We start from the raw sequence: 27,967 nt of genomic DNA on the forward strand, positions 1-27,967 counted from the left end.
CCATGCTCAGAGTGGAACTCCTTCAATCAGGGCTCCTCCGCAGCTCTAATTGGCTAAGCAATGTAACGTGATCCTCTGATTGGCTAAGCAATGTAACGTGATCCTCTGTTTGGCTAAGCAATGTAACGTGATCCTCTGATTGGCTAAGCAATGTAACGTGATCCTCTATTTGGCTAAGCAATGTAACGTGATCCTCTGTTTGGCTAAGCAATGTAACGTGATCCTCTGATTGGCTAAGCAATGTAATGTGATCCTCTGCAGCAAGTGATGGCAAAGCGGGGCGTCATCACGACTTTACTTACACAAGTGTGTCTTTACCTCCGCGGCAGAGGCTCCGCCGAACCCGAGACCGATCGAACCCTGGGTTCGATCGAACCGAACCCAGGTTAAGAACCACTGAGTTACAGTTTTTAGATTTTACTTCAGATTTTCTATTTTATTTTAGTTTTTATTAATTTCAATCACAGTTTTTTTTTTTTAAGTTTTTACATCTGCGAAATGTGATAAATAAAATAAACTGGAGAGAACAAGTATTTGTTACACGGCCAATTATGCAAAGCATGTAGAAGTGTTTCATTTTTTTTTATCATAGGTGTTCTTCCACTTTTCTGGATTTTCTCAAATAAAAATCCCAAAAATCACATTGTATGATTTTTAAGTAATAGGAGAATAATAAAAAAGGTATTTTTCTGTATGATTCTGATAACGATGTTACATAACCAATAAAAAAAACACCTCAATGTGTCACACTGGGTCTGATATGTGCATAAAGTTGGATATATACTATATTTCTTAACCTACATGCATAAATCTACTACTTATTTACTAAAGTTGCCATAATTTCAGCATTTTATTGTCATCTTTGCCAAGAAAGAGAAGAAGAATATCTGGAAGAATCCCAGCTCATCTTGTAACCTATTTTTGCTTTCCAGGTTCACCTACTTCCTGTCCAGGCCAAGTAAAAGTAAAAAGTTGCAGTCCAAAAAATTACTCAAGGAAGACTGTCTGGTGTATTTTTGGTTAAAACATGTTTGTTTTTTATTCATTGGATAGAAAATCCAGAAATTTTACTCTAGTAAGAGTAGAGATACTTATTTATCTATTTATTTATTTATGTTTTATTTCAAACATGATAGAAGTATAACATTACATAAATGAACAAGGAATGCAAAAGACATATTTTTGTACTACAGTAAACTTAACATGCTTGAAAAGGAGTAGGAAAAAGTAAAACACTTCAAAATAAGTTTACTCAAGTAAAAGTAAAAAGTACAGCTTAGCAAAAATACTCCTAAAAGTACATTCTTTCAAAAAAAGTCACTCAAGTAAATGTAACTGAGTAACTAGTTACTACACGAGTTAATATATAAATAGATCTTTATGTCTATAAACTGAATCCAGGCTATTAAAATGTCGATTTTTAAAAGGTGAAGCTGATGGAAATATTGTCTTTGTTGTTCATTTCCAGTGAGGGATTTTTTAATGAATATCATAAAAAGCGTTGTGAACTTGTTGCAACCTGAAATGAACACTCACAAGGCTCACAAGGCGGCCAGAAGAGGAACAGGACGTTCTGCAGCAGATGGTCAGGTTCTCACACGGAGACTTAACCTCAACGTCATCAAGTCAGAGTCACATGAAGGCTGAAACTGAGAGAAACTAAAAGCATAAATAAAACTACACATTTTTATTTTAATTACAAGAACTTAATGGCAAAATATAATATGTTCTGCATTACAAGTCACTCACAGTGACAATTTGTAAAGCACAAATATAACATTAATGTGAAATAAATTTGATTGTTCTGCTTAGAGGAATTATAAAATTATATAATCACACATCAGAAGAAAAAAAACAAAGAAAACATTATTGTATTTCTGCTTCTGCGTTCAGTTTGAACAAACATTCCACTAAACAAAAAGCAATCCCTATTATGTTATTGAATGTCTGAAATGCCCAGAGGTACTAATTGAATGATTAATGATTTTTTTTTTATGCATGTCATAATTATTTAAAAAAATTACAAATCTGTTTTAATAATTCTTGAAATTATATGTTAATATTTTTAAATGCATAATGCCAGAGTTAAAACCAAAGTTTCATACAATTCTAACGGAATTTCTGCATTCATCATAAAAATTGTTAGTGGTATTATTTTGCTGTTAATATTACCGCATTTTTGTAGCACTTATTCAAATTCAAACCTGATGGAGAAAAAAAATGTGTACAAATCTGCACACTAGGTGGCGATGTGCATTTTGCAGTGCGGCATAACAACCAAATACAGAAATGCAGACGTTTAACGTTAAACAATCAAAGGGGGAAAAGCATCTTAGAACTTTATTTTGAAAGTAATCAATAATTTTCCTAAGATTTCCAGACCTGTCAAGATAGTGAGATGATCATAGATCCGACTTTGTAGGAGTTGTGAACTTGCAGAAAACTACGCTAAAGAAGCCACAAAGAGAGAAATTATTCTACCAATCTTATACAAACAGAAGAAAAAAAAATCTGCAGCGAAGGAAGAAATTTAAGAAAATGGCTGGAATAATATTCTTCTGCATAGGTTTTAAGAGCAAAAAGTGAAGATTAAGTTACTTGAATTACTTTGTTTCGATTCTAGTCACATTTTAAGTAGGAACTTTTCTCAGTTCTTGTAAAGTCAGAACGTTTTAGTTGAATGTAGGTTTATCTTTCTGGTTTAAACTCCAACTCAGAAGATGGCGGTAATGCACTTTTAAAGCCGTTTGCCAACTGCCAGTAAAATCTATGAAGAAGAAGGAGAAGCCCGATTGGCTGAGTTACCGGTGACGTCAGTCAGACTTCAGCCCAACGTACGCAGTCAGATCAGAGGCGTCAACATGGCGGCCATAGATGTCATTGTGGAGCGGTTGGTGTCATTATGGAGGATACCGGCGGTCAGACAGTTTTTTCCCTGGTTATTTTTACTCATTTCTTTACTGGGGTCCATTCTGAAGGAACTGGACTTGGTTCCGCAGTCCTACTTCAGCAGCAGCAAGAACTTCGTCAACTTGTAAGTCCAGTCCGTGAGAATGGCGTCATTCAGACGTTTAAAACTGCCCACCTGCTGGTGATGAGGATGTTTAAACTGACAGAATATAACAGTAATTTTTCCTTTCTTGATTTTTCAGTGATGTAGCGTCACAGGGAGGAAATAGGTCATGTAAACATACAAGGTTGTGTTCGGATTAAATAGTTTATTATGATAACAAAGCAATAATTTCAAATAAAACACCTAATTTTATGTTGGGTGTCTGTAAAAGTTGGTTTTGATTTGGTTTCAAATTGTGAAACTCAAGGACCCTAAACGGTATTGAAAAGTTGTGAATTTTCAGCAGTTTCCAGGGTTGGTTATGTGTATTAGATCATTCCGATTTGAACTTTTGCTTAATCTTTTTAATTTTTATCAATACATTATCTGCGCCTTATAGTTATTTTGTCTGTAGCACCAAAACAAAATTTGTCCATGTGAAAATATATGTGGCAATAAATTTATTTTTGATTCTTAATGTTCCAGATTCTACTTAGGCCTCACATAAACTACCTTCAAATTATTTTAAAAAATAATTATTTTAAATTGATTATTTAAAAAAATAATTTAAACAAGTGTGGGTATCTTTAAATGTAAAATAAATGTAATCACTTAAAATCCTCTGCATTTTAAATTTTCTCTTAATATTTACACAAATACACAACTGCATTAACTAGTTTTATCACATTTCTGTCATCCACATTCCTCCGTATAGATTTGTGAATTTATACTAGTCAAATAAGTAAAAAAAAAAAAAAATTCATCCTTGTTTGGAAGATGAGAAATTCATTAACAAATTATTCTCAAGTCGTCTTTGTGACTCTGAAGGTTTGACAAAAAACATAAACGCGTGGAAACTTCAGTGATTTGTTCTGCTTTGCAGGTATTTCGTCAAAGTCTCCTGGGGATGGACGCTGCTGCTGCTCACGCCTTTCCTCCTCTTCTCCAGCCCCGCCAACCAGAGCCGCTCCGCCCTGCTCAAACGCCTGCTGGCGTTAGCCGTAGCAACAGCCGTGTGGTACGTCTGCACTGGGACCTTCCTCTTCATCGAGGATGTGACGGGCTCTTGCTTTGAAAGCCAAACCGCTCCCATTGCTAACAATTTCACCTCGAAAGCTGCCTGCAGGCGGGCCGGCTTCCACTGGCAGGGCCACGACATCTCGGGCCACTCGTTCATCCTCTGCTACTCCTCCCTGCTAATCATGGAGGAAATGTCCGCCATGACGGTGCTGAAGACGGCCGGGCTGCACAAGACGCTGCTCAACCTGCTGTACGTGGATTTGAACCTGATTGTGGCGACGTGGGTGTGGATGTTCGCCTGCACCTCCGTTTACTTTCACGACCCAAAGGATAAGCTGCTGGGAACCGTGTGCGGGTTGCTTGGGTGGTACCTGACGTACGGGTACTGGTACCGGAAGCCTTTCTCACCGGGCCTGCCGTCGCAGCGCCCGCAGAAAGAACAGAAGCAGCTCGCCTGAGGCACACCGCTGATTTTACAAGGTTCATTAAACCGTAGGTTGTTTATATCCGGGTCCAAGCTGGACATGAAACTTGAAGACGTGTCAAGTTTTTCCATCCTGACAGGAAACACAAAATCTTATCAAGGATTTTGGTCCAGTTTCTAGTGAAAATATCTTGGTACACTGGAAATGAGACGAAACTAACATACGAGCAACGTTTCAACAAGAAACTGGAGCTTGTTTTAAGTCGCTATTTCCTTAATATTTATGAAAAAGTTCTCGTTCCATTTGCAGATTATTTCATTTTAACATTTTTCCCATGTTATAACAGAAATAATCTACCAAAAGTGTCGACTCTCAGGGTCAGAGGTTAAGAGTTTGTACTGAATAAAGATGCAGTTAAAGAAGAACGCTTCACTGTGTCAGAAACATCTGCATGTCTTCACCTACTTTGTTTTTAAATTTCATTCACCTCAGTTAGAGGAATCGGTTTAGAAATGATTTGGAAAATGTGCCAAAAATGAAATGAATTAAAAGTATTTGAGAAGACTAAATAAAAAAATAAAAAAAACATTATTTAAATACAGTTTAGCTTAATTTGTAGCACACACTACTGTGTGTATGCATTTATTCAAAAAGTGCCATCATTTGAGGTGGTTTACTATTGATGCTGAATGTTGATAATCCTGCAAACAGGATTTAATTTAGCTGCTTTTTCTAAGTTTAATAACATATAAAATATCATTTTACAGATGTTTGCAACAAAGTACTGGCTTAAAAAGGTAGGAAAGCAACAATTTGTGCCTCTAAATGTCTACAATGATGTTGTCCAACAAAAGTATTTCTTTAAAGTGCATGTTATTTATTTTTACTGCATTTATTTGTGCTTACCTCGTGTATTCAACACGTGTTCAGTTCAGTGGCTAAACGTTTTCTAAACCGCAGCACGGAAAGAATGAAAGCATTTCTAATGAAGCTGCAGCATGTTTTAATTCTGGGAAGCGCAAATTTTCTGCACTTCATGAATAAAAACACTAATGATGTTTTCTGAGAAGAGAAGAAGAAAAAGATGCGGCAGCCATATTGATTTTTTCAGTTTTATATTCAGAATATTTAACTTCCGACAACAAATGGGATGCGTAAGTGTAAATCCAACAAAAGATGCACATTTTTATATCAAATAATCATGCCGTTTTAATTGTATCTAATAATGGTAGTAAAACAACTTCTGGTATTAGTGGTTTTTAAATATTTTTTATTGTTTTATGAAATAATTTCTGGATCCCGGATTTTGTTTTTTCAAATCCTTGGGTGTGGAAATCACCGTGTTAGTCCAAACCTGCTGCCTCCTGTTTAAATACTTTTATGTTTGTGTGTTTGTAAGACGGCTGCCATTATCAGGCGCTTTGTCGTATATAAGTTAGTTAATTTTAACATATTTATCTTTTCAGAGGGAACCAAGTGTTTTAGGGTGCTGGGTATCCATCCGATTCTCATCTTCTTTCTTTAAAATTCATATTTAAGAAAAGAAAACGGGGAACAAAATGTATTTCCTGTAAGCATTTCTGTTTTTAAGCTTCTGTTAGTGTAACTTGCATCACTACCTGTAGTTTCCAGGTGTTAATTTTATTGAAATAAAAAAAATAAAAACCAGTTTCTTTTGATTCCATTTTCCATTATTTATTTGTCGTTGATGGCAACTGAATAAATTAAGGCTTATGAACAAACATGATAAAAAGCACCATAAATAAATGCATATTAACACAAATAGAAACATTAAAAAAAATAAATGAAAATGAAAACGATATATTGAGGTTTAATGGCCACAGCTGGGATTTCTGGTCCGAACAGGTTCAACCCGTCAGGAACCTTTGCTGCAAATAAAATCAGCCAGTGCTGCTGCGGCCTGTGCTTGAAATGAAGACGGTTGGTCAAGTGAACACAATGATTGGCTGGTTATGACTTTTCACAACGTGTCTCCATCCTCAGCATCATCTCCCGTTTTTATAGCCACTCAAAAAAATCTGAGTGTTAAAATATTACATGACAAACGTCAGCAGGCAGTTTTGTTTACAATAGTTTGTACACATTTGCCACTCATTTCTGTCAGTTCTAAAATAAATCAGTTTGTCTAAAACGCTGGGTTACCACAACCTGACTGGATGGACGCAGACGTACTGGTCCACACTCCCAACTTACATTTCTGTGCCTATGTAGTCCATGAAAACGTAAAACAGTTTGGGAGTGGACTCATACAGAAGTCTGGAGAGTTAAAAATATGGAAAAAGTTGCAACTTAAAGTGAAAAGTACAAATATTTGCAAGGCTTGCAAAAAGGGAAACGATCTCCATCTCATTCATAACTTCGGTGTGTTGGCATAGATAAGCAATTTCTACAAGAACAAATCTGGAAACACATTGCATCCGGCAAAAAGGGGGTTGGTACCAAACATACGACAGCGTGTTGGGGACAGCAGGTAGAAGAAAAGGAGAGTAAATTTCTGCCAGAAATCTCAGAGATTTTGAGATTAATCTAAGAAATTGTCTGGAAAAAAGGTGGAGATTTCTGGGCTCCAAAAGTTGAAAACTTGCAAGAAAACCCCCCTGAAATTTTGAGGTTAACTTGAGAAACTTTTTAGAAAAAACAAGGAAATTTCTGAGCTCCAAATGTTGAAAACGTGAGAAAAAAACATCTGAAATTTTGACATTAACCTAAGAAATTTTCTAGAAATAAATAAATTAAATTAAATACAATTCTGAGCCCCAAAAGTAAAACATTTGTGAGAAGAGGAATCTGAAATCCTGAGATTAATTTGAGAAATTTTCTGGAAAGAACATGTTTGAGCTCCAAAAGTTGAAAACTTTTAGTTTAATCTCTGAAATTTTCTGGAAAAACTTGAGATTTTTTTCTTCTAAATTTCTTAGATTAATTAAAAAAATATCAGTTTTTTTTTTTTTTTCTTTGATGGAAATTTACTCCTTTTTTCATTTCCTGGCCCAAATACGGCGTCGTACAAACAGCAGCAATTAAACATAATTTCACTTGCTTGGTATTGCTGAGGACGACCACTTGGACACTGAACAGTGCAGGTGCTTTAAATGTTACAGTTAGCATATTCTACCTCTTGTCAACACAAAGTGACCACCCATCACAGCATTAAACATTAAACAGGACCCATGCAATGAAACACACACACACCCTAAACCTAATTCAACATTTGGTGCCACAGATGCAGAACTTAAATTTCAATAATTGTAAAAGCTAAGTGTAACGTTTAAAACACCCAAAGTTTGTGACAATGATCCGAGGTTTGCTGTGTAGCCTGTGCAGCTGAAAATAAATAAATTTAACAACGTCTGTGTGGTATTTTGTGAGCTAACATCAGAGTAATTACGTTGATATTTTTGGAAACATCACTATTCTGTGGGTTAGAAGAGAGCAGAGTTGTCACTATGAGGCTCAGTAAAGCTACAGTCTGTTAGCGTGAGATAAAAACTGAAAACTGGATCAGAAATCAGAGGAAGTGTTTGACTGCAGGAAATAATGTGACCTGGTTTAACAACTCAAAAACCTTCTGGAAATCACTGAGAATCTGCAGTAAAACAGTTTGCAGGTTTTACACAGTGATTGCAGAAGTAGAGCAGAAAACGTGATTTGAGTAAAACAAAAACATGTAAACATATGTAAACCATTTATTTCCACCTGTGGATTTAACACTCCTAGTTTTTTATACAAATGTGTAAAATATTTATTTTGAGGGTTGAACAAAAAAAAATACAATGTTAACTTTTTTAATCAGGTCCAACATTTAATATTGGTGAAAAATGTGCAGCGGCTAATTTTCTCTTTCCAAAAAATACCCAACAAAAACCATTTTCAGAGTTCACTTTGACTGAAGACAACCGGTAAATTTAGTTATATAATTATATCTAGTTTACATTCCCTTACTTTGCTCTTCATATAGGCAGCAAATTAGTTCAATAAAATTTTTATATTTGCTTGAGTTTGGAAAATAATGTGTATTACTGTATTATTTGGCCTTTATTAATGAGTTTAAAAAAATATTTATAATTGGTGACATGAGAAATCGCTAACACCTCCCATAGCTCATTCTGAATTTGTAGATAAGCAATAAATGTTATCTATAGTGTAAGAATTTGAAAAGTTTTACAAGGAGAATTAGTGAGATTCAGATTGGTTAGTTTATAAGTTTTAGCCAAAGACAAGATAGCTTTTATCCTTTTATGGTTATAATGCTAAGCTAACAATAATCATTTCTGTTCTGTGGTGCTACTTTTAAATTTGCAGCAATTGAGAAATTTACATCAGTATTTTATTGTATTATTATGATCATATCTCTTGTTTAAATTATGTATTTTAGTATTGGTAAGATGTGAAATGATGGTAAAAAACAGCTAATGTTAAGTGAGCTTGTACAATCTTTTTCTGATCTTTATGCTAAGCTAACAATAGCTATCTTCTTTCTGTGGCGAAAACAATTAACAACAAATGGGTTTGGGGCTGTTTTGAAATTTACACCAATTTAAAAAACATTAAAAATAAATACTTTTTGTTCTCTTCCTTACTTGTTTTTCAAGTTTTTTCTTTTTTGAAACTGGTCTAACAGTTAGCATTGCTGACAGAGGAGAAACTGCTGCTAACCTCCCGGTCCAAAGGCTAAATCCTGACAAAGAAACATTTCCTTGGCTGGTTTTAAGTTTTGTAGATAGATATAAATATTTAGTCTTTTTTTCTTAAAAATGCATCACTTCAAGTAGATATTTAGGTTTAGCATCGGAGATGTATGAAAAATACCAAATAAAACAAGCTAGTTGTTCTTTATCTAAGGGTAAAAACACTTCAGAAGAAATAACGCCACAGTTAATTTTGTAAGTTATGAAAATTAATTCAGGTTATTTTATTTCAGGACTTGCAGGGATTTAGTTTGGTCAACTCTGTAGGTTTCTGAAAGTCTGCTTTATTTTTCTAGTTTTCATGCTAAACTAATGCTAACAATTGTAGCATTACGGTGACCAGAGTTTGCAACATATAAATTAAATGGTTTTTAAAAATATGGAATATGGGAAATAATATTTTTGTAGATATCTGGACATCATTCTTATTTTTATTCTGTTCTGATAAAAGAAGTTAAATTATTATACGAAAACGGCTAACTTTACTCTGTCCAAGGATAATATCTATGGGATGCATTAATAACGCACAACTGTGGCAGTCTGAAATATTTTTGAAGGGGTATTGGTGATATTTGTATGATAAGTCTTATATATTTCAGACAGATCAAAAACTTTTACCAGTCTTAATGCAAACTAGCCAAAACAATGTCCTCTTATTTAAAAATCAAACTCCTAACAAAACCTGTATTAAAAAAAAAATCCCTCCGTAGCATTTTATCTGGCAGTTTCCAGCAGAGCAGCACTTTTCAGAACATATTTATTTATATGCAGTGATTTCATCAGCTGGAAACTCAAAGAAATGGAAGAGTTGGTTATGCTCAACGTTTTAACCAGGTCTCTGTTTTCAGTGTGGAAATGGTGCATGCCTCCAAAAAACTAAAACTAAAATAAATAATAAATAAATAAATGAGGTCTTGCATGCACAAAAGCTGCAAGTTTCAGAAATGAACAGTTAACAAAGGCCTTTACTACCAGAAAATGTGCTGTCATTAAATTCATACTATGGAATGTTTTCATATTTCTTTGTGTACCCAGGTAAGTAATAGTGTTCTCTATATATAGATTCATTATATTTTCCTGCAGTCATAAAACATTACAGAAAAGTTGAAGCATCACACAAATACACAGACATTTAACACAACAAGAGGGCATTCACTACATGTATTTCTTTTTTAAATACCAGTAGGCAAAGTAGCCCATCCCACCCAGAGAGCCCATGAGAAACGAGGCCCCGAAGAAAGATGGCGGCTTCTTTTTTACCATTCGGAAGGCGTTGGGTAGGACTGCTGACAGGAGAGTTGTGTGGATGTCGCCCAACACCTTTCGAAAAGCGTAGCGTTTTTGGACACGCACGAAAAAGGACTGGAGGTTGGGCCGGCTGCCGTCCTCCCAGTATTTCCTAGAAAGTCCCAAGAACTTGAGCCTGTGCAACAAGGCTCCAAGGCAGATATCAGCTAGCGTAAATTCAGGTCCACAAAGCCACAACTCGCACTTCTGACCTGTGAGGTAAAACAGCAACAATAGGATCAACAGTTTTAGGTTGTTTTTTTGTTTTATTTTGTGTTGTCACTTGAAAACTACCTTGATACTCTAGTTTTCTTTTCTCAAGTTCGGCCTCCACTTGGTCCAGAACCATGGCTAACTCCCCCAGGATTTTCTTCAAGTAGTTCACATTATCATGGTCCAAGATCTTCGCCTGGAAATCATTAATCAGAGTTAATTAGAATGATTTAGAGTGTTTTTAGAAGTGCTTTAGTCTGTATAAAGCTCTATTTTGTGCACACACACAAAACATACACTAATTTTCCACATTTACTTAACGACGCAGTAAAAATGCCAGTGTTGAATTAACACCCAAAAGTGTCTATATGTGTCCAAGTCAGCTGGTGTTAAATTCAACAATACAGAGTGTTACATTAATATTTACAACGGTGTTAGTGTTAAAATATATTAAACGTAACACCAGTGTAGTGTTGATCACAAAACATAATGTGGTATTAAAAAAGTAAATAATTGACCCACAAGGTGTCAATATCAATCAAATCCAGTGGAAAATATTTAAAACAATACACAGAAAAGGAAAGTTTAACTTTTCTTAAACCCATTTCAGTTTTATAGACCAATGTTAATTTAACATAAAATGAGTGTCAATCTTTTAACACTTTCAAAAGTGTTGCTTTAACACCAGCTGACTTGGACACAGATAGACACTTTTGGGTGTTAATTCAACACTGGCATTTTTACTGTATGTTTTCGATAGTTTCCATAAAACTGATACATTTCAATATGAGTCTTTTATGAATCGGCATTATTTGTGATTTCTTTTCCAAATGATTATAGGGTTATTTTATTTACTGCAGGACCAAATTTGGTTCAAATCAAATTTGTAGTATTAGTTAGATTATTACAACAGAATCAGTCCAAAACACTGCAAAAACATAAAATTTTACCAAGTATTTTTGTTTAGTTTTATGTGCAAATATTGTAGTACAACCGAAGTAGAACTAATTCCCTCACAGCTTTTTAGTGAGACATAGGAGCTTATTTTAAGTCGGTAATTTCTTAATATTTATTAAGATTATTTCACTTATAACATGTGAAAAATATGTTGTAAATTATTACTTTTTCATCAATATTAAGGAATTATTTACTTAAAACAAACTCCTGTTTGCTGAAACGTTACTTCTAAATTAGTTTGTCTTATTTCAAGTGTAGTAAAATATTTATACAAAAAAAAGAAACTTGGTAAAATTTCATGCTTTTGCAGTGAAACTCAACCGGAACATTTTCAGGGATGTGAATAATTAAATTTACTGCATTTACGCTTCTATTCCTCCCTCCATTCAGGGACTGAATGAATAAAACTACTGGATTTTATTTTATCTGCCTTTGTGTTTTTATATGTGAATGTCTCTTTCTACTGTCTATTTTATGAAATAGTGTAAACTGCTTGTCAATTCTGTGTTTGCTGAAGACGGAGGCTGAAAATGACAGTAAACTGAACTGAAGAAGACTTGGTTTGGTTATAAACTCACCATGAGCTTTTTCTGCTTGGACAAATGCGGTTCTGTCAGCTGAGGTTCTTCATGGTCCAGTTTCATCAGCTCAGTTGCAGCATTAGCCAAGTGTCCTGAAGTTACACACATTAAGTGTTTTTGCATTATTTTACTGAACACAGGAAACAATTTTATCAAACAGTAATATATAATGTCATTTAAGATATTTTAAACATTATAAATAACCAGTGGAGATATTTGTTCTTACCCATTTGGATGAAAATAAGGCCCCCCTTTCAAATATTCAGTTAAAAATCTAATTCTTTATTTTATAAAAATAAAGTAACTAACCCACAAATACACTCCATTTGCTGATAAACTACATAAGTTATTTAGGGTTCCATATTTATGTTTCTGTCTGAAACATAAATTTGGACATTTATGTGATTTTTCTAGTTCCATATTATTTTGCCTAAAACCGTCTCAGTGCTGCCCCCTTTGGTCAAATGGTGCCTAAGCTGTTAAATTCTCCTACATCTTTGTCAAAATCTAGCAAATTTTTTATTGTTTTAAAAAAAATATATATATATAAAAAGTCACCATGGGGTCTGGAAAGTCGCTAAATATAGCCAAAGAGTTTATAATCAAGCAACAGTATGTGTTTCGTCCTGCCCTGTCCGATCCTCCCCACACTTGGCCACGCCCCTTAGTGTCTCTTAGCTCCGCCCATTTTGGGGGGCGGGGCTTAGTTACAATTTAACATACTTTTATGTCTGAAAAAGAATTGGGTAGCAATTAACATTAATCTTGTTTTACTTATTTAACTCCGTTGTTTTATCATTATCATTTTTAAGCAGCTTTGAGCCACTGTGGCAAAACATGAAACTGCAGCTGCGCAAGTTACTCAACAGGTCGTTGCTAGGTAACCAAAGTTAGGGGAGACTTGAAACTGCTTGTTGCCCAGTAACTTGTTGCTAGGTAACCAAAGAGTGGGCGATCCTGGATCAAAGATCAGTGAATATTCTATATTCTGAATATTTGATCATATATCTATTGCGACATATATTGTTATTGAATTATTGTCCAGCCACAACTAAAACAGCATTAATTCATTAAAAGCTGTTTTGAAAACTCTACAACCCAAACTTTCTCCTGTCCTCCTGTGAGAACCACGGAGTTATGCAGATTCATGCCTGGCGTCACTTACTACGTATTTCTGCGGTGGCGTACTTTGGGATCATAGAGTCAGTGGTGAGCTCTGGATGGAGGATGCAGCCGTGCGTGTAAGCGTCCATGGGCAGGCCGTCCAGCAGGTGGCGGTACTGCTGCACGCGGTCGTAGAGAGGCGAGTCCGGGTCAGGAATCAGCTGAGCCACCGTCTCTGTAGGAGGGAGACACGAACGAAGAGAAGGTAGCATTTCTGACGTTCAATGGATCAAAAGAAAAAAAAAAAAATCGAGATATTTCCAAAACTCCTCAGCAACTGTTTGCAAAATTACCAAAATGTCTCTGCTGGGCAGAGAAAACAATTCTTACAAAATGCAAAAACGAAGCAAAAAAGTACATTTAGGGCTGAAATTTTAATTTAGTAATCAATTAATAGCTAACTGGAGTATAAAGACTGTTAAAAAAGGCACATTTTGTATTTAAGATAAAATATATGGGGCTGCACAGTGGCGCAGTTGGTAGAGCTGTTGCTTTGCAGCAGGAAGGTTCTGGGTTCAATTCCCAGCCCTGGTCCCTCTGCATGGAGTTTGCATGTTCTCCCTGTGCATGTTGGGTTTTCTCCAGGTACTCCGGTTTCCCTCCACAGTCCAAAAACATGACTGTCAGGTTAATTGGTCTGTCTAAATTGCCCCTAGGAGTGAGTGAGTGTGTGCATGGTTGTGTGTCCCGTGTGTCTCTGTGTTGCCCTGCGACAGACTGGTGACCTGTCCAGGGTGACCCCGCCTCTCGCCCGGCACGCTAGCTGGAGATGGGCACCAGCAACCCTCCTGACCCCACTGAGGGACAAGGGTGTAAAGAAAATGGATGGATGGATAAAATATATGTATTTGTTTTTAAATGTTCCACCCAGAACTCCTCCAGTTGTGGTTTTAGCTTCACTCAGTTTAAATTCTGTAAAAAAAAACAAACAAGCAAACAAAAAAAACAACTCATATTAAAGCTGCATTATGCAACTTTTGACATCCATCCATTTTCTTTAACCCTTGTCCCTCAGTGGGGTCGGGAGGGTTGCTGGTGCCCATCTCCAGCTAATGTTCCAGGGTCACCCTGGACAGGTCGCCAGTGTGTCGCAGGGCAACACAGAGACACACAACCTTGCACACACACACTCACACCTAGGGGCAATTTGGAGAGGCCAATTAACCTGACAGTCATGTTTTTGGACTGTGGGAGGAAACCAGAGTACCTGGAGAAAACCCACACATGCACAGGGAGAACATGCAAGCTCTATGCAGAAAGACCGGGGCCGGGAATCGAACCCAGAACCTTCATGCTGCAAGGCAACAGCTCTACCAACTGCACCACTGTGCAGCCCAACTTTTGACATATATATACATATATATTTATATTTATATATTTTCTAATATATTTATTGAAACTGTCACTAAATCCTCACATTATGTTATGAAACGGATAATATGTGAAAAAACTGAGCTCCTCTGTCTTATCCCAGTGCTAACTGGGATAAGTTCCAGTTAGCACTGGGAGGCTAAGACCCACCTCACAGTTAGGAGGCGGGTTTTAGCGCTGTCAATCATCCTCAGTGTAGTGGTGCTCATTTACACCTCCCCTTTGCTTTCTGCGGTGCAGCTAGCATAGCCTGCCATAAATGCTAAGGCTAGTTAGCATAGCCACAGATTACGGCTAACAAACAGTTTTTCTGTAAAGGTAAGTTGTTTCTCCGCCATTAGCATTAGCATTGACCAGCCTCCTGGCTCTGATTGGTTGTTTTTGACCGGGTGCGTTTCTTTAACGTTTACTTCATAGTTTTAACAAATGTTTTTTTTAATATTTTTTTTATGAAAGTTACATACTGCAACTTTAAAGTTCGGAGACATATCCTGTAGTTTGATGGAGCAAAACCTGAAATGTTTCACTTTAATCAAATCTTGATGAAAAGTTGGAAAGCTTAAGCCAGAGAACGCCATCAAACCTGTGAGGAGCGACAGTGATCTGCAGCTGAACTGCAGCTCTGACCGTTAATGACTGAACAGCAGCGTTGTTTATCACAGCCAGCCGTTTTCAGGCACAGCATCTCTGACCCAGCAGAAACGATCAGACAGCTGCTTTCAGCCGGTGGACAAGCTCCCTAAAGGGGGAGCAGAGCTGCACTTGGCAACGCACCAGAATGCTGAGTAATCAGTCTGTAGATGTGCAGACCATGCAGAGGTCCTGAAGGTCTGCTTCTGCACTGTCATGCAAATGTTACAACAACAGAACTAAGAACTTCCCAACTGTGTTATACATAAGATAGAAGAGGCTAAACTTTAGTTTTTGTTCTTTACCATTTGGCTGAAATGTTTTTGCAGCCTCAGCAGCTGCGTTTCCATTGACAGTTTAATGTAGGAATCTGAAATTAAGAAAAATAAATGTGGTCAATGGAAACACAACAATTTAAAAGAAAATGTAGGTTTTTCATTTATGTTTTTCAGGTTTATCAAAATTAGACTCTGTTCCACTCCTGTGGTAACTGGCAGAGAGTCAAGAATAAAATAGAATATTAATTCCACAGTGGAGAAATTCACTTGTTACAGCAACACGGTAGCAAAATATACCCAATTAAATGCAAAAATATGTGAGAATAATATAAATTGTATATTAATAAAGTACCTACATACAAAGTGAAATAAAACTTAAATAGGAGCCTAAAAATCTGTGAGAATTTCATCACATCTGGTCATAATATTTTGCTTTTTTATATATTTTAGCCTACTTCCTGTTGACAGACATGTGTTGTTTAATTAGTTTATCACCACACAGATATATCTTGGCTTGGAAAGCTTTTTTTTTTTTTTTTGCTTTTTTATAAATGAAATCCCAATTTAAAAACTACTTTTTCTATTTTATCAAGTTATTTTTGTCTTCTTAAGTTTTGTTACACGATTTGAAACTTTTAAAGGTGATTAGATAAAACCTGAAGAAAGATGTAAGAGAGGAAATTCTTCTCACAGCACTGTTTGTGCAGCGTAGTTTAGAGATAAAAGAGATGATATATTTATTTTCTCTGAGGCTGCAGCTCTCATTAGGGATCTGAATGCAGAGAAAAAACACGCCTGCAAGTCATATATCCCAGACTGAATTCTGGGTAAAAGCTTGTCCAGCAGGATGTCTGGTTTTACAGCATTAAGGGTATTTTTTCAACACTTTATAGATTACATAAAGACATCCGTGTCTCTGGTTTTGCTGTGAATGCTGGAGTTGTGCAGAATTGGTTTAAAATGTAGGAGTCTGGAAGGGAAAGAGGTTTCAGTTGCTGCGTTTTGTTTCAGAGGAAGCAGAAAGTCTGGTCATCTGCCGCTTTCGATAGAGACCATCTGTGTTATGTAACGTCTCAGCTGAGAATACTACAGCCAACACTGGAGTTACTGTGCAGTGCCACACACTAACTCCTGTGTGTTTTGTTGCACTGCAACCCAGGCTAAAATATATAAATATATTTTTACTTTTAAAGCTCAGCAATAAACTAGGTATTCAATATTTTAACAAAGCAAAAAGTAGTCTGATTTCTTTAGTCTTATGAAAAGAAAGAGTGAAAAAAGAACAAAATTTTATTGTTTTACATTTTCTGGCTGTTCTGAAAGGGGACATATTGCACAAGCTTCACACTTTGCACTTTTTTATACTTCCATTTGTATTTCTACTGCTTATAAAAAAAAACAACCATTAGCTTGGAAAACCCATCCAGTCGGGGGTTTTTTTTTTTTTGGCAATAAGTTCATGTTTTTCTTCTGTCTGGAAAATTTGCCATTTCAAAAATCTCCGGAATGTAACGTCACAAATCAGCAGGTACGGCCCGTTACCTAGCAACCCCAGCGGAGCTCTGCCGTTGCCTAGCAACCCCAGCGACGCTCCAAAGATACCTAGCAACCCAAGCTGAGCTCCGGCACGTTTGGTTTGCTGGTTTTACCGCTGCGTGCTCTGTACAATGGCTGCTGGAAAAGACAGGTGTTTTGTTGAGTTGCCATTCAGAAACCTCTTGCTTGCATTTGGATCCCCATTAGTCTTCACCATAGCAGAGATTATTATTTGTGATGTCCAAACATTACAAAAATGAAATAATGGTATTCCTCAAAATTCAAATGAACCGCTTCAACATCTTACTAACATTGTGAAAAGACATAACAAAATACCTTACCACGCGAACTATTTCAGTGATATTAAAATCAAATTAAAAGCAAAAATGGTTTGTTTGGTGTGCAGGAGACTCCACTTTTGCTTTTCAAAGATGTATGGTTGTATAATTGTGCAACTGTTTGCAGCCATTTTGAATTAGACAGCATGGCCAATAGCAACTTATTTGGATTTAAAGTGACAAGAGGCCTTAAAACAATATAAGAATGATTTTGTGCAAAGAATATAAGACTTGTCCTGACCTGTTCAAGGCAGCGTAACAGGTCACCTTTAACAAAAACAAGATCTGTCTCCAACACCATTTAGACAAGGCTAATGAATGATAAATGGCTCCCTACCTTCTGTATAAGAATGTTGTTGCTGCTTTTCACCTTCAATGCTCGTTTATTTTAATATCAATATTTACTAACAGCTTCAAGACACAAAAATTAATCTTCTATTTTAGAAACCACTTTCAGATTCCTCTCTGGGAAACATTCCAGTTTTTTTTTTTTATTTAATAATCCGAGATGGTTTTGGTGACATTGGAGCAAAGACGCAGCAGTGACTTCATACTGACACTCCATATAAGGACGACATGCGCCCTTGGGATGCCTTCCAGTTGTCCCTGTTAGTCCAAATGAACAATGTATGGACAGAACCAGCAGCTGCACTGGAACCATGCACAAACTTCCTGCTGTTTTACTGAATCTTTGATTTTCAGCTTCTGGGAATCCTTTGATAAAAAACAACATTACAACAAAAGTGCATTACAACAAATGCATAGTCATTACTGTTTATAATGCAAATTATCAGACGTATAGCTCTTATTAAGAACAAATTGCTTCTCCTGTTGAGTTAATTTGCGTTGCGAAGTTGCGTTCTTGTTCAGAGGTTTTCATGTCATTTCCTTTTGTAGTTCTTGATGCAGCACCCCCACAGGTGAGGAGGGGAACAGGTTGCTCAAAATGTTTGGTTCATTTGACAGAAGTCAGTGTGAAAGACAGCCAAACAAAATGAAAATGCGATACTTGTTTCCATTTCAATCCCTAATCTAACAGAGCAGAGACTTTTAGTGTGAAAACGCCATACATCTTTTTTAACCATCATCATCAAGGTGCTAATAAATCTGAAGGGCGTTTTGCACATTTTGTGAATAGATAATATTTAATGTTTTTCCGTTTTGAAGAGAAGTGATTACTGGGAGGTAAAATTAAAAATCAGATATCAGAGCACCAGAAGAGCTAAATCTATCAACGCTACGGAAATAAAAAAATATCTAAACGACGTAGAGAGCGTGTTTATTTATTTCAAATATTTAAAATGTCTTCTACTTCCAGTGTTAAATATTCATTAAAATGTAAAGTTTATTGATCCTGTATTATTATACTACTTGAAAATGTTCTCAAAACAACAGTATCACAATAACTTCTGTGGCGGGCCTAGTTACAATCCCTGTGCCATACCTCCCACAAAGTTTTTCTCCATGTAGTCTATAATCTGGTTGTAGTCGCTGATGATGGTGTCTCCGTGGAGGAAGACGGGAACCTCCTCCCCCAGGTTCAGTCTCATGAACCAGGGCTCTTTGTGCTCCTGCAGCGGCAAACTCACATCCCTCTCGTCACACACCAGACCCTTCTCATGGATCACCAGACGTACCTGAAATTACACAGACATACATGGTTTAGCTCAAAACCAACAGGATGTCACTGTAGATTAATCACAACGTATGAATTGCTCGTTTGTTTTAGACACTCTGCAATGTGACATGATGCGCCAAAAAGCTGCTCCCCAACGATGAAAACTATTGGTTTTAGCTGTCAAGTTGTCGACATAAAGTGCTAAATCTTAAACCTGATATGTAAAAGAAAAGGAACCCAGTGCTTTGATACTAACTGTCAACATTACACAACCAGATAACAAGGTCAGGAAAAAGTTTTAATTAAGAAAATAACAGCGAGGAAGAGGGAAAAAGGTCAGTTATGCTAGCTTGACTTTGAAAACCTCAAATGTAGACCTGCTGCGGAATTCAGTGTCTTTCAGTTCAGTTAACAAAAATTTTAAAAAGTCCAATTACACACCGACTCTGACAGATCACCAGGTGTTTAAATTAGCTAATCAACCACTGCTGTGTTAGCTTAGCAAACAGCAGCGGTAGCTAATCTATCACAGCAATCATTTATTAATAATCACAACATAAACATCAAAACTGAAAACAAAATACTCTAATGGACTGAATGTTCTGTTTTCATTTGTGCGGGAAATGATTGAGAGTTTTTTGGAGCCCAGTGTACTAGTGGAGCCGTTGTCAGTCAGTTGCTATGGCAACGTGTGCACAGCGAAGCCGACACAGAGAGCAAGAAAAGCTCAGAATACGAGTGGTTTACAATTATTCGTCAGCGTTTTTTCTACGGCAGCGCGGTTACGGATGGTAAGTAAAACTTAATCGTCTTTCTGCCCTCCAGCATTGAGTGGATGCGCAAAATTTCCAGACGTAAACAATAGCATAATTTTATTAATTTTAAAACATTCAGTTTGCAGTACAGGCGATTCAGTGTTATTTAATCTTTGTTCAAATGTTTTTACATTAAATTAATTCACTGATTTGGACAGTAAGAATGAATGCAGTCAGATGTTGCTTGCCTAAAAGAGAGACCTCTATGAGTAGTGCATTAAATCCAGGATTGACAAGTTCTTCAATGTCAAGTTGCAGTTTTATACCGCTAAGGTGTCCCATAAGGATGCCCACAAATAACACGGTTACTGTTGCAAGAAGAGTTTGTTACGTAATGATGGATTAGTCACTCTCTGCTAATGATGCCAAGATGTTCAGATGCTTGGAAGGCAAAATACGAGCTCATGCTCTGCAGCGAGAGGTAGCACTGTGTCTGGTGAAAAGATACAATGGAAATGTGTCAGACTTTCTTATTCAGTTCAGGTTTTTTTTAAATTAAAACAGACTGGGAACAAGTTAATAATTATTGGGTTTTGAGAAAAACATAATTAAATGAGGAAAAACTCAACAAGATCAAATGTGAGGTGATGAGTTGACAAGGTTTTGGCTTTTAAACTACAGAAAATGTACCTGAAACAGATCTGGGTCTTTTGCAGCTTTTTTTTTCTTTTTTACATTCAACATCTTCCTGTACAAAAGCTCTCAGCCTGAAGACGTTTTGGACCGAGTCCAAGTGACAATTTGTACCTGCTTTTGAGGACGTGAAAGTGTCAGACTCACTTTCAGCCAATGATTAAGAACAGAATTCCTGATTTACTCAAACCAACTATGAAATAAAAGGTTTTAATGTTGTCCTAGTGTGTAGAGTCTTTATGAATGAAACATAAGTCTGAAACTCCCATCACCTCTTTTTTTTTATTTTTGATTTTCATCAAAAATAATAATTCTCAGTAGCATTTATTCCTAAATAAATGAAATATGCAGAGCAAAAAGAAGGAAAAAGCAATTTATCCATGAGTTGGTAGTTAAACATGGAGGGCAACAGATTAAACTGCTTACATGTTCAGTTAAAACTGTAATATTCTGCTAAAATCAACTTTTTGTCTCATTGCTAATAAAGAACTCATTTTTAACTACATGTATTACTAATATCAAACTAAACACTTCCAGTTATGCATATAATATTTACAACTTTTAGTTTGTTTTAGTTTATAACTGACCTGCCTCAAGGTTTTTCAGAGTTATTGTTGCTTGATCAGGGCTTGTAAAATGTCATTTCTTACAGGAAATAAGAGTATTTTGGTCCAGTTTTCATTGGAAATGTCTTAGTGTGCTTGAAATAAGACAAAACTGATTTTCAAGTAACGTTTTGGCAAGATAGAGGATATTAAGAAATCATTGACTTAATCTCTTATATCTTGCTGAAAATGTACTTCTAAGTTATTTTGTCTTATATTAAGTTTAATAAGATATTTGCACCAGAAACTAGATAAAGACACTTGGTTAGATTTTTATGTTTTGCAGCGTTTCAGGTGAAAAAAACCTTCAAAGCAGATTCATGCATGAGGCCGTTTGGTGCCAGACACATTTCTAATAGGAGACACAGATGGCTGAGACAAATTATGAATTTTAAGAACATCTGTCTTTTTTTTGCAGAAGTCTCCTTATTAGATTTAAAAATCAACTTCTGATTAATTCCTTTATAGCTTCACGTGCTGAAATGAAGTAAGACAGTTATCTTCTGCAGAAATCTTTCTTTTAAAACAAACTTGCTAAGCAAGCGCAGGTAGTTGGCTAAATCTGTAATCTGATGACTTTGCACAGTAATATAAAAACAATAGAAATAGTGAAGCAGCAAAAAGTGCAGAACATATCTTTCCATCTGCAATGACCTTTAACCCCTTCCATTTGTACATCATGACACTAAAAGATAAAACCAGAAGCTAACTCTTACATGACTGACCTGAGGGAAACTGGCATGTGAAACAGCTGAATCTGACAGACTCACTGCTGGAGATGTAAATCTCTGACCATGTGATGGACCGAGTTAAAAACAGGAGGAGTCACAGGATATTAATTAGAAAAGTAGGGTTTTTTATTTTAACCCAAAGATTATAAATTACAAAAAGATAAACTGAGCTCATTGTCAAAGAAACAAAACTAAACTCAGGCAAAAATGTAAACAAACTGGCTACACAAAGAAACATAACTGACCTAACAAAGAAATGACACACAGGGGTTTATATACTGGCTGATCAGACCAATTAAGACACAATAGGGGTAACGAAACAGAATACAATTACAAACACAAAAACAAATAACAGTACAGCTAAGTTTGGTCAAACTAAAGACTCACAAAATGAAAATCAAAAATATTAATGTTTAAATACTAATATTTACTTAAATACAAAACTTATCTGAACAAAGAAACTACAAATTTCCCCTGCCAGCAGGAACTAGTGGTGTAGTCCAATCAGCATTTAAGCCTGCTGAGCCCTGGCCCCCATTTTTTGTCTGGCCACTCCAAGGCAGGTAAGTACCGGCAAAACACAAACAAAAGGTCAGTCTCAAGCAACAAATTAAACTTAAGTTGATATAAATACACATGCTAACTAAATGTATGCGCCAACATAAAGAACAAATGTATCCAAATCAACTAATAAATGTTTTACTGAAACTAAAGTGTTGTGTTTGAATGAAAAAATAAATTGTGCATAAAAGAGTTACCGACTTCAGAGTGTGGCCATGGATTTGGCCATCACGGACCTGCAGGTCCTGATGTTACCGGAGCGCGATCGATCGCTGTGGCTGCATGTAAATGTGCCGCTATCGAGCTAAATCCATCTCTGACGTTTTCATATCTGTTGTGTTCGCAGTAAGATGAATATATGACATTAGAGCGCAGGAAAAGGGATGGAGTGAAGCATCACAAATGCAGAAAACAGCACAGATCCTCATTATTCAGGAGTTTATTCTCATTACTTCAACTTTTTTCTCATACGACTTAATTCTCATAACATTATGATTTTATTCTTAACATGAGTTATTTTCAAAATATTATAACTTTTTTGTCACATTATTTCAACTTTATTCTTGTAAATTATGACTTTTCTGAAAATATTAAGATTTTATTCTCATCTTATTTCAACTTTTTATTACCATAACATCGTGACTTTATTCTTGTTATTCTGATTTTATTCTCAAAATATTGTGATGATTTTGTCACATAATTTCAACTTTATTCTCGTAAAATTATGATTGTTTTTGTAATATTGTGACTTTATCCTCACGGTGTTTAAACTTTATTCTCATAATGCATCAGCTTTTTGCTTGTAATTTTATAACTTCATTTCCTTTTATAGGGGGCTGCACAGTGGTGCAGTTGGTAGAGCTGTTGCCTTGCAGCAAGAAGGTTCTGGGTTTGATTCCTGGCCCCGGTCTTTCTGCATGGAGTTTGCATGTTCTCCCTGTGCATGTTGGGTTTTCTCTGGGTACTCCGGTTTCCTCCCACAGTCCAAAAACATGACTGTCAGGTTAATTGGCCTCTCTAAATTGAGTGTGTGAGTGTGTGTGTGCATGGTTGTTTGTCTTGTGTGTCTCTGTGTTGCCCTGCGACAGACTGGCGACCTGTCCAGGGTGACCCCGCCTCTCGCCCGGAACGTTAGCTGGAGATGGGCACCAGCAACCCTCCCGACCCCACTGAGGGACAAGGGTGAAAGAAGATGGATGGATGGATTTCCTTTTATAAAACTGACTTTATTATAGTATTTCAACTTTATTCTCATATTATTTCAACTTTATTTTCCTAGATTATGACTTTTTTCTGAACATACTATGCGTTTATTCTGATCTTATTTCACCTTTCTTCTCATACGACTTCATTTCTGAAATATCGCGACTTCATTCTCGTATTTTTATGTATTTTTATTTCTTAGCATGGCCCTATGAGATGCCACCATAAAAGAAGCCGCCATATTTTAGTTTTTTAGGGGAACAACAAATCAATTCTGCAGGCTGGTGTGTTTTTATTTTTCACTGAGCCGCAGAAGAAGCCAGTCTGTGTTTACACATGATCTGAGAGCCACTCCAGCTCCAAGATTGAAGCGATAATCATGACAGCAAGCTTTGTGTTTACCCTCCGCTGAGTGGCGAGCGTTTCAATCAGCAGCTCGGACCGGAGCCGATCAGATCAGAGCCTCGGAATCAGCTGTTCGGCTGCAGAGCGGAGAAATACAAACCGTCCCACCGACTCAGGAGCATTCCTGAATGAGTTTGATCCACCGGGACGATGAGTCCCATTAATTCTCATTACACAATTACAGGAAGCAGAAATATATGGCAATAAAAAACTCAGGTTCTTAGGTGAAAATGCAGAGTAAGCATTATGTATTATTTATTAATACTCCACTTATTTAAGCACCCAGAACCTAATGATCCTATTTAGATATGATTTTGTCCACATGCAGACCAGAGATGAGTTTGTTAATTAGGACTGAAAATAACGACTGTCTTAATTAACAATTATTGTAACCATTAATCAAATTTAAAATTCAAAATTTGCTTTTAACTGGAAATAATAACGTAATATATATAATTTATTTATTTATTTTTCTCTATCCCAGTGTTTCTTGTCTGTTTTGTTTTGACTTGTACCACAACAACTGTGTTGTGTTTGTACTTTTTTTTTAAATAAAGAAAAAGTGCTAAATAAAAATATTTAAAAATATTTTATTGATCAAAAAATCAAACAATATTTGCTTAATCTGAAAAATTGGTCCATTTTGCAGATTCGTTTTTATTCACGCATTTTTTATGCAATATTAGAAATACAATCAATTCAATGTTTTTTTAAACAAGAAAAAAAAACATTTCATTGTTTAAAATGCAACAGCAGCATTCATTTAGTGATCATTTGCAGCAAATGAAGCATCTGCAGCTAAAAATATATTCTAATATCTGCTTGAATTAACTCCAAATAATTTGGGATTATCCAGTTAATGAATATAGCAAAAGGTGATTGATAGCAATTTTATGGAACTGGGTGAAATTAAAACTACACCACTTGAGGAGTTTTGGGTAGAACATATTTATAAGCAATTTTTTATAAATCTTAAATGTAAAATGTGTGTATTTTGTAGAGTTTTTGGCTTAATTACGGCTATAAATGTGCTGTTCTTTGAGCAAACGCTTTCTGCCAAAATCATGAAAACAGTTTTCCCAAAAAAGCAATTCAAATCCATCCATTTTCTTGCACCCTTGTCCCTTGGTGGGGTCGGGAGGGTTGCTGGTGCCCATCTCCAGCTGGCGTTCTGGGCGAGAGGCTGGGTCACCCTGGACAGGTCACCATTCTGTCACAGGGCAACACAGAGACACACAACCACGCACACCTAGGGGCAATTTGGAGAGACCAATTAACCTGACAGTCATGTTTTTGGACTGTGGGAGGAAACCGGAGTACCTGGAGAAAACCCACCATGCACAGGAAGAACATGAAAGCTCCATGCAGAAAGACCCCAGGCCGGGAATCGAACCCAGAACCTTCTTGCTGCAAGGCAACAGCTCTACCAACTGCGCCACTGTGCAGCACGCAATTCAAATCAAGAAGCTTATTTTATTTTTATCTAGCAACTATTTAACATCGTAAAAAGCCCAAATCGGTTTGCATTTGTGATTGAATGGATCATTAGATTTATTCATTATCAAAGTACTTGCTGGTTATTTCTAGGCCAGTTGACAGGAGCGATAATCCCACATAAAGTACTAAAGGACTTCTGACATAAACGCATAATCCATGTGTAAAGATCAGGTTCAGATTGAGGCCAGGAAGCCCAAAACGACACACACAATACATCTTAAAGTTCAATTTATTACACAATCTAGAGTCCGGAGGGCCACATAAATAGTTACTGCGGGCCAGATTTGGCCCGTGAGCCTTGAGTTTAACATCACTGTTGAAGAACATGACATCCTCCAGAAGCCAAGCTGATTCTGATTTTTTAAAAATGTGCAAACTGTTGGATTTTTTCCAAAACATCATTAGATGTGTTTCCATGACAAATGTACACAAAACTTTCTGAATATTTCATTGATGTTGACAAAAACACAATTTCACAATTGCGGTGTTTACATTAAATGATTAATGCAATTAAAATCACACGCAAATAAATTAGTTCGCTATAAAAACATCCTCCAACTACTTCCTGTCTTCTTCTTCTTCGTCTTCTTGGTTTGTGCCAGTGGCAACATCCGGTTCTTGATCATGTGACTCATTTGATGCGGAAACCAATTTCACAGGTTTTAGCGCTAAAACTTTTTTTTTTTAATCGAAAAACGAGATTTTGTTTTTGAAGTTGGCGTGTTTCCACACAGTGAATTTACTTTTGAAATGCCAAATTACGTATTTATATAGTAAATGGAAACGCATTTATTGTTCTCATTTTCATAAAAGCAATTCAGCATCCTGTGGACGAACGTTTCCCCTGAAGGTAATGCAGCGGTATTTATACAGTCAATAAATATATATGTTATATATGAGTATATGTGATGCTGTTGAAAAGGCCAGTTTTGGAGGCTTCATGCTGTTGTTGTTATGTGTGCATTATGTGTAGCTGACTGGCTTAAATGCTGGTGGCTCATTCAAGGAAGTTCACTAATAATTTATTATCGGTGGTGATCAAAAGGTGGAGTGTATAAGGCATAAAAACAGCACCATATGGTCTGCTTCAGAGGGAAAAGGCCTTTAGCTCTGCACAACATTTGCATCAACTAAAGCAGAGAAACATTCTGCTATCATCATGCATGACAGATGACACGTTTGTGTCTGCTGCATGTCGAGGAAATGAACATCCCGCTGCGGCGGTACTGTGTTGCACAAACAGGAGGAGGTAAACAAGCCCAGATGCAGACATGCTTCGGTCATATATAGCAAACAAACAGCATGCACAGAGACGTGAAGCCATTTCCATTTTCATTTTCTGCTCCAGGTCTTACCTTCTGTGAGGCGAAAGACTGCGTCCAGTGGTACAACACCAGCCTGTCTTTGTTGAAGGGTTTGGACTCCGCCGTGGGCTCCTCGCACTCCTCTCCGTCCGCCACTTTGCCGTCCTCATCCATGGCTGAGATGGGCCACCAGCTACAGTTGGTGGGGGTAACATGGTTGGAAGACGCCATGACAGAGCGTTTTGTGCGTGTGGAGGAGAGGAGCGGAGCGAGGAGGGGATGGATGCACGCAGAGGGAGGAGAGAAAGAGAGAGAGAGAGAGAGAGAGAAAAGAGAGAGAGAGGTAGAGGTGGGAGGGGAGGGGGAGGGAGGATGTCAGCAGCTCGAGCGCAGCATCACCTGAGCACGCGGCGCCAGCATCAGTCAGCTCCGGCGCTGAAATCCGCCTCACCTCCCGCTTAAAAACCCGCACAGTCTAATCCGTATGCAAACTGCCTCTCAGTAATAGCATGCTGCTGCTGACGATGATGAGGAGGATGATGATGCTGCTGCTGCTGCACGCGGGTAAATCAGAAGGACCGTATTACATCACGCAATGAGGCACGCACAAACATGCGCGGTGGAGACCCGCGAAGGGAGCAGGCAGGGGAAGGTCAAGCGGCTCCTGAAAGGACGTGGAAAATAAACACAGCGAAACCTTTTTATGTTGAATCAGAGGAACCAACAGCAGAAATATCCACACGTTTCATCACAAACTTTTATGTGTTTTTACTGGGATTTTAAATTTAACACGAGCACAGTGACTGTGAGGTGGAAGGGAAATTATACATAGCTTGGAAATCAATCCGTTAGGGGAATAGTACTTATGAGCAACACGTGATAATAAACATCATACAGTCACATTGAATGTAGTTTCACTTGAAAATGAAAGTCAAGACAAGGAAATTGTTTTGGTTTTAACTCAGAAATTAAAGTTCATGACGTTGATTTAACATTGTTTTTTTAATTTCATTAATTGTGCGTTTTAAGTTAAT

At 36.8% G+C, this 27,967-nt stretch overlaps 2 protein-coding genes across 3 annotated transcripts; one reads left to right on the forward strand and one right to left on the reverse strand.

Annotated features, from left to right (window-relative positions):
• The first annotated feature begins 2,387 nt into the window (after nucleotides 1–2,387).
• On the forward strand, nucleotides 2,388–6,162 carry fitm2 (fat storage inducing transmembrane protein 2). Its single transcript, XM_008414605.3, has 2 exons — nucleotides 2,388–3,034; nucleotides 3,936–6,162. The coding sequence occupies exons 1-2, from the start codon at nucleotides 2,862–2,864 to the stop codon at nucleotides 4,528–4,530; spliced, it is 768 nt and encodes a 255-aa protein (XP_008412827.1). The 5' UTR covers nucleotides 2,388–2,861; the 3' UTR covers nucleotides 4,531–6,162.
• Nucleotides 6,163–6,166: 4 nt separating this feature from the next.
• On the reverse strand, nucleotides 6,167–27,515 carry gdap1l1 (ganglioside induced differentiation associated protein 1-like 1). 2 transcript variants are annotated; one of them, XM_008414607.3, is made up of 7 exons: nucleotides 27,333–27,514; nucleotides 26,985–27,126; nucleotides 19,006–19,198; nucleotides 13,410–13,583; nucleotides 12,242–12,336; nucleotides 10,788–10,902; nucleotides 6,167–10,705 (listed from the first exon to the last, which is right to left on the reverse strand). In XM_008414607.3, the coding sequence occupies exons 2-7, from the start codon at nucleotides 27,105–27,107 to the stop codon at nucleotides 10,362–10,364; spliced, it is 1,044 nt and encodes a 347-aa protein (XP_008412829.1). In that variant the 5' UTR covers nucleotides 27,108–27,126; nucleotides 27,333–27,514; the 3' UTR covers nucleotides 6,167–10,361. The 2 variants fall into 2 exon arrangements, with proteins under 2 accessions (XP_008412829.1, XP_008412828.1); XM_008414606.3 differs by having other exon boundaries at nucleotides 26,985–27,515.
• Between the last annotated feature and the right edge of the window lie 452 nt (nucleotides 27,516–27,967).

Source organism: Poecilia reticulata, chromosome 7, assembly GCF_904066995.2.
Source record: "Poecilia reticulata chromosome 7, P_reticulata-male-v2, whole genome shotgun sequence".
NCBI classification, from domain to species: domain Eukaryota; kingdom Metazoa; phylum Chordata; class Actinopteri; order Cyprinodontiformes; family Poeciliidae; genus Poecilia; species Poecilia reticulata.

Excerpts from the sequence above, each read along its gene's own strand:
- fitm2 (XM_008414605.3), top strand. The coding sequence starts at position 2,862 with ATGGCGGCCATAGATGTCATTGTGGAGCGGTTGGTGTCATTATGGAGG. Across the intron at positions 3,035-3,935 it reads AGCAAGAACTTCGTCAACTT|GTATTTCGTCAAAGTCTCCT; the intron begins GTAAGTCCAGTC and ends TCTGCTTTGCAG.
- gdap1l1 (XM_008414606.3), bottom strand. The coding sequence starts at position 27,164 with ATGGCGTCTTCCAACCATGTTACCCCCACCAACTGTAGCTGGTGGCCC. Across the intron at positions 12,337-13,409 it reads CGCCACCGCAGAAATACGTA|GACACTTGGCTAATGCTGCA; the intron begins GTAAGTGACGCC and ends GTGTAACTTCAG. Across the intron at positions 10,706-10,787 it reads AAGAAAACTAGAGTATCAAG|GTCAGAAGTGCGAGTTGTGG; the intron begins GTAGTTTTCAAG and ends TTTACCTCACAG.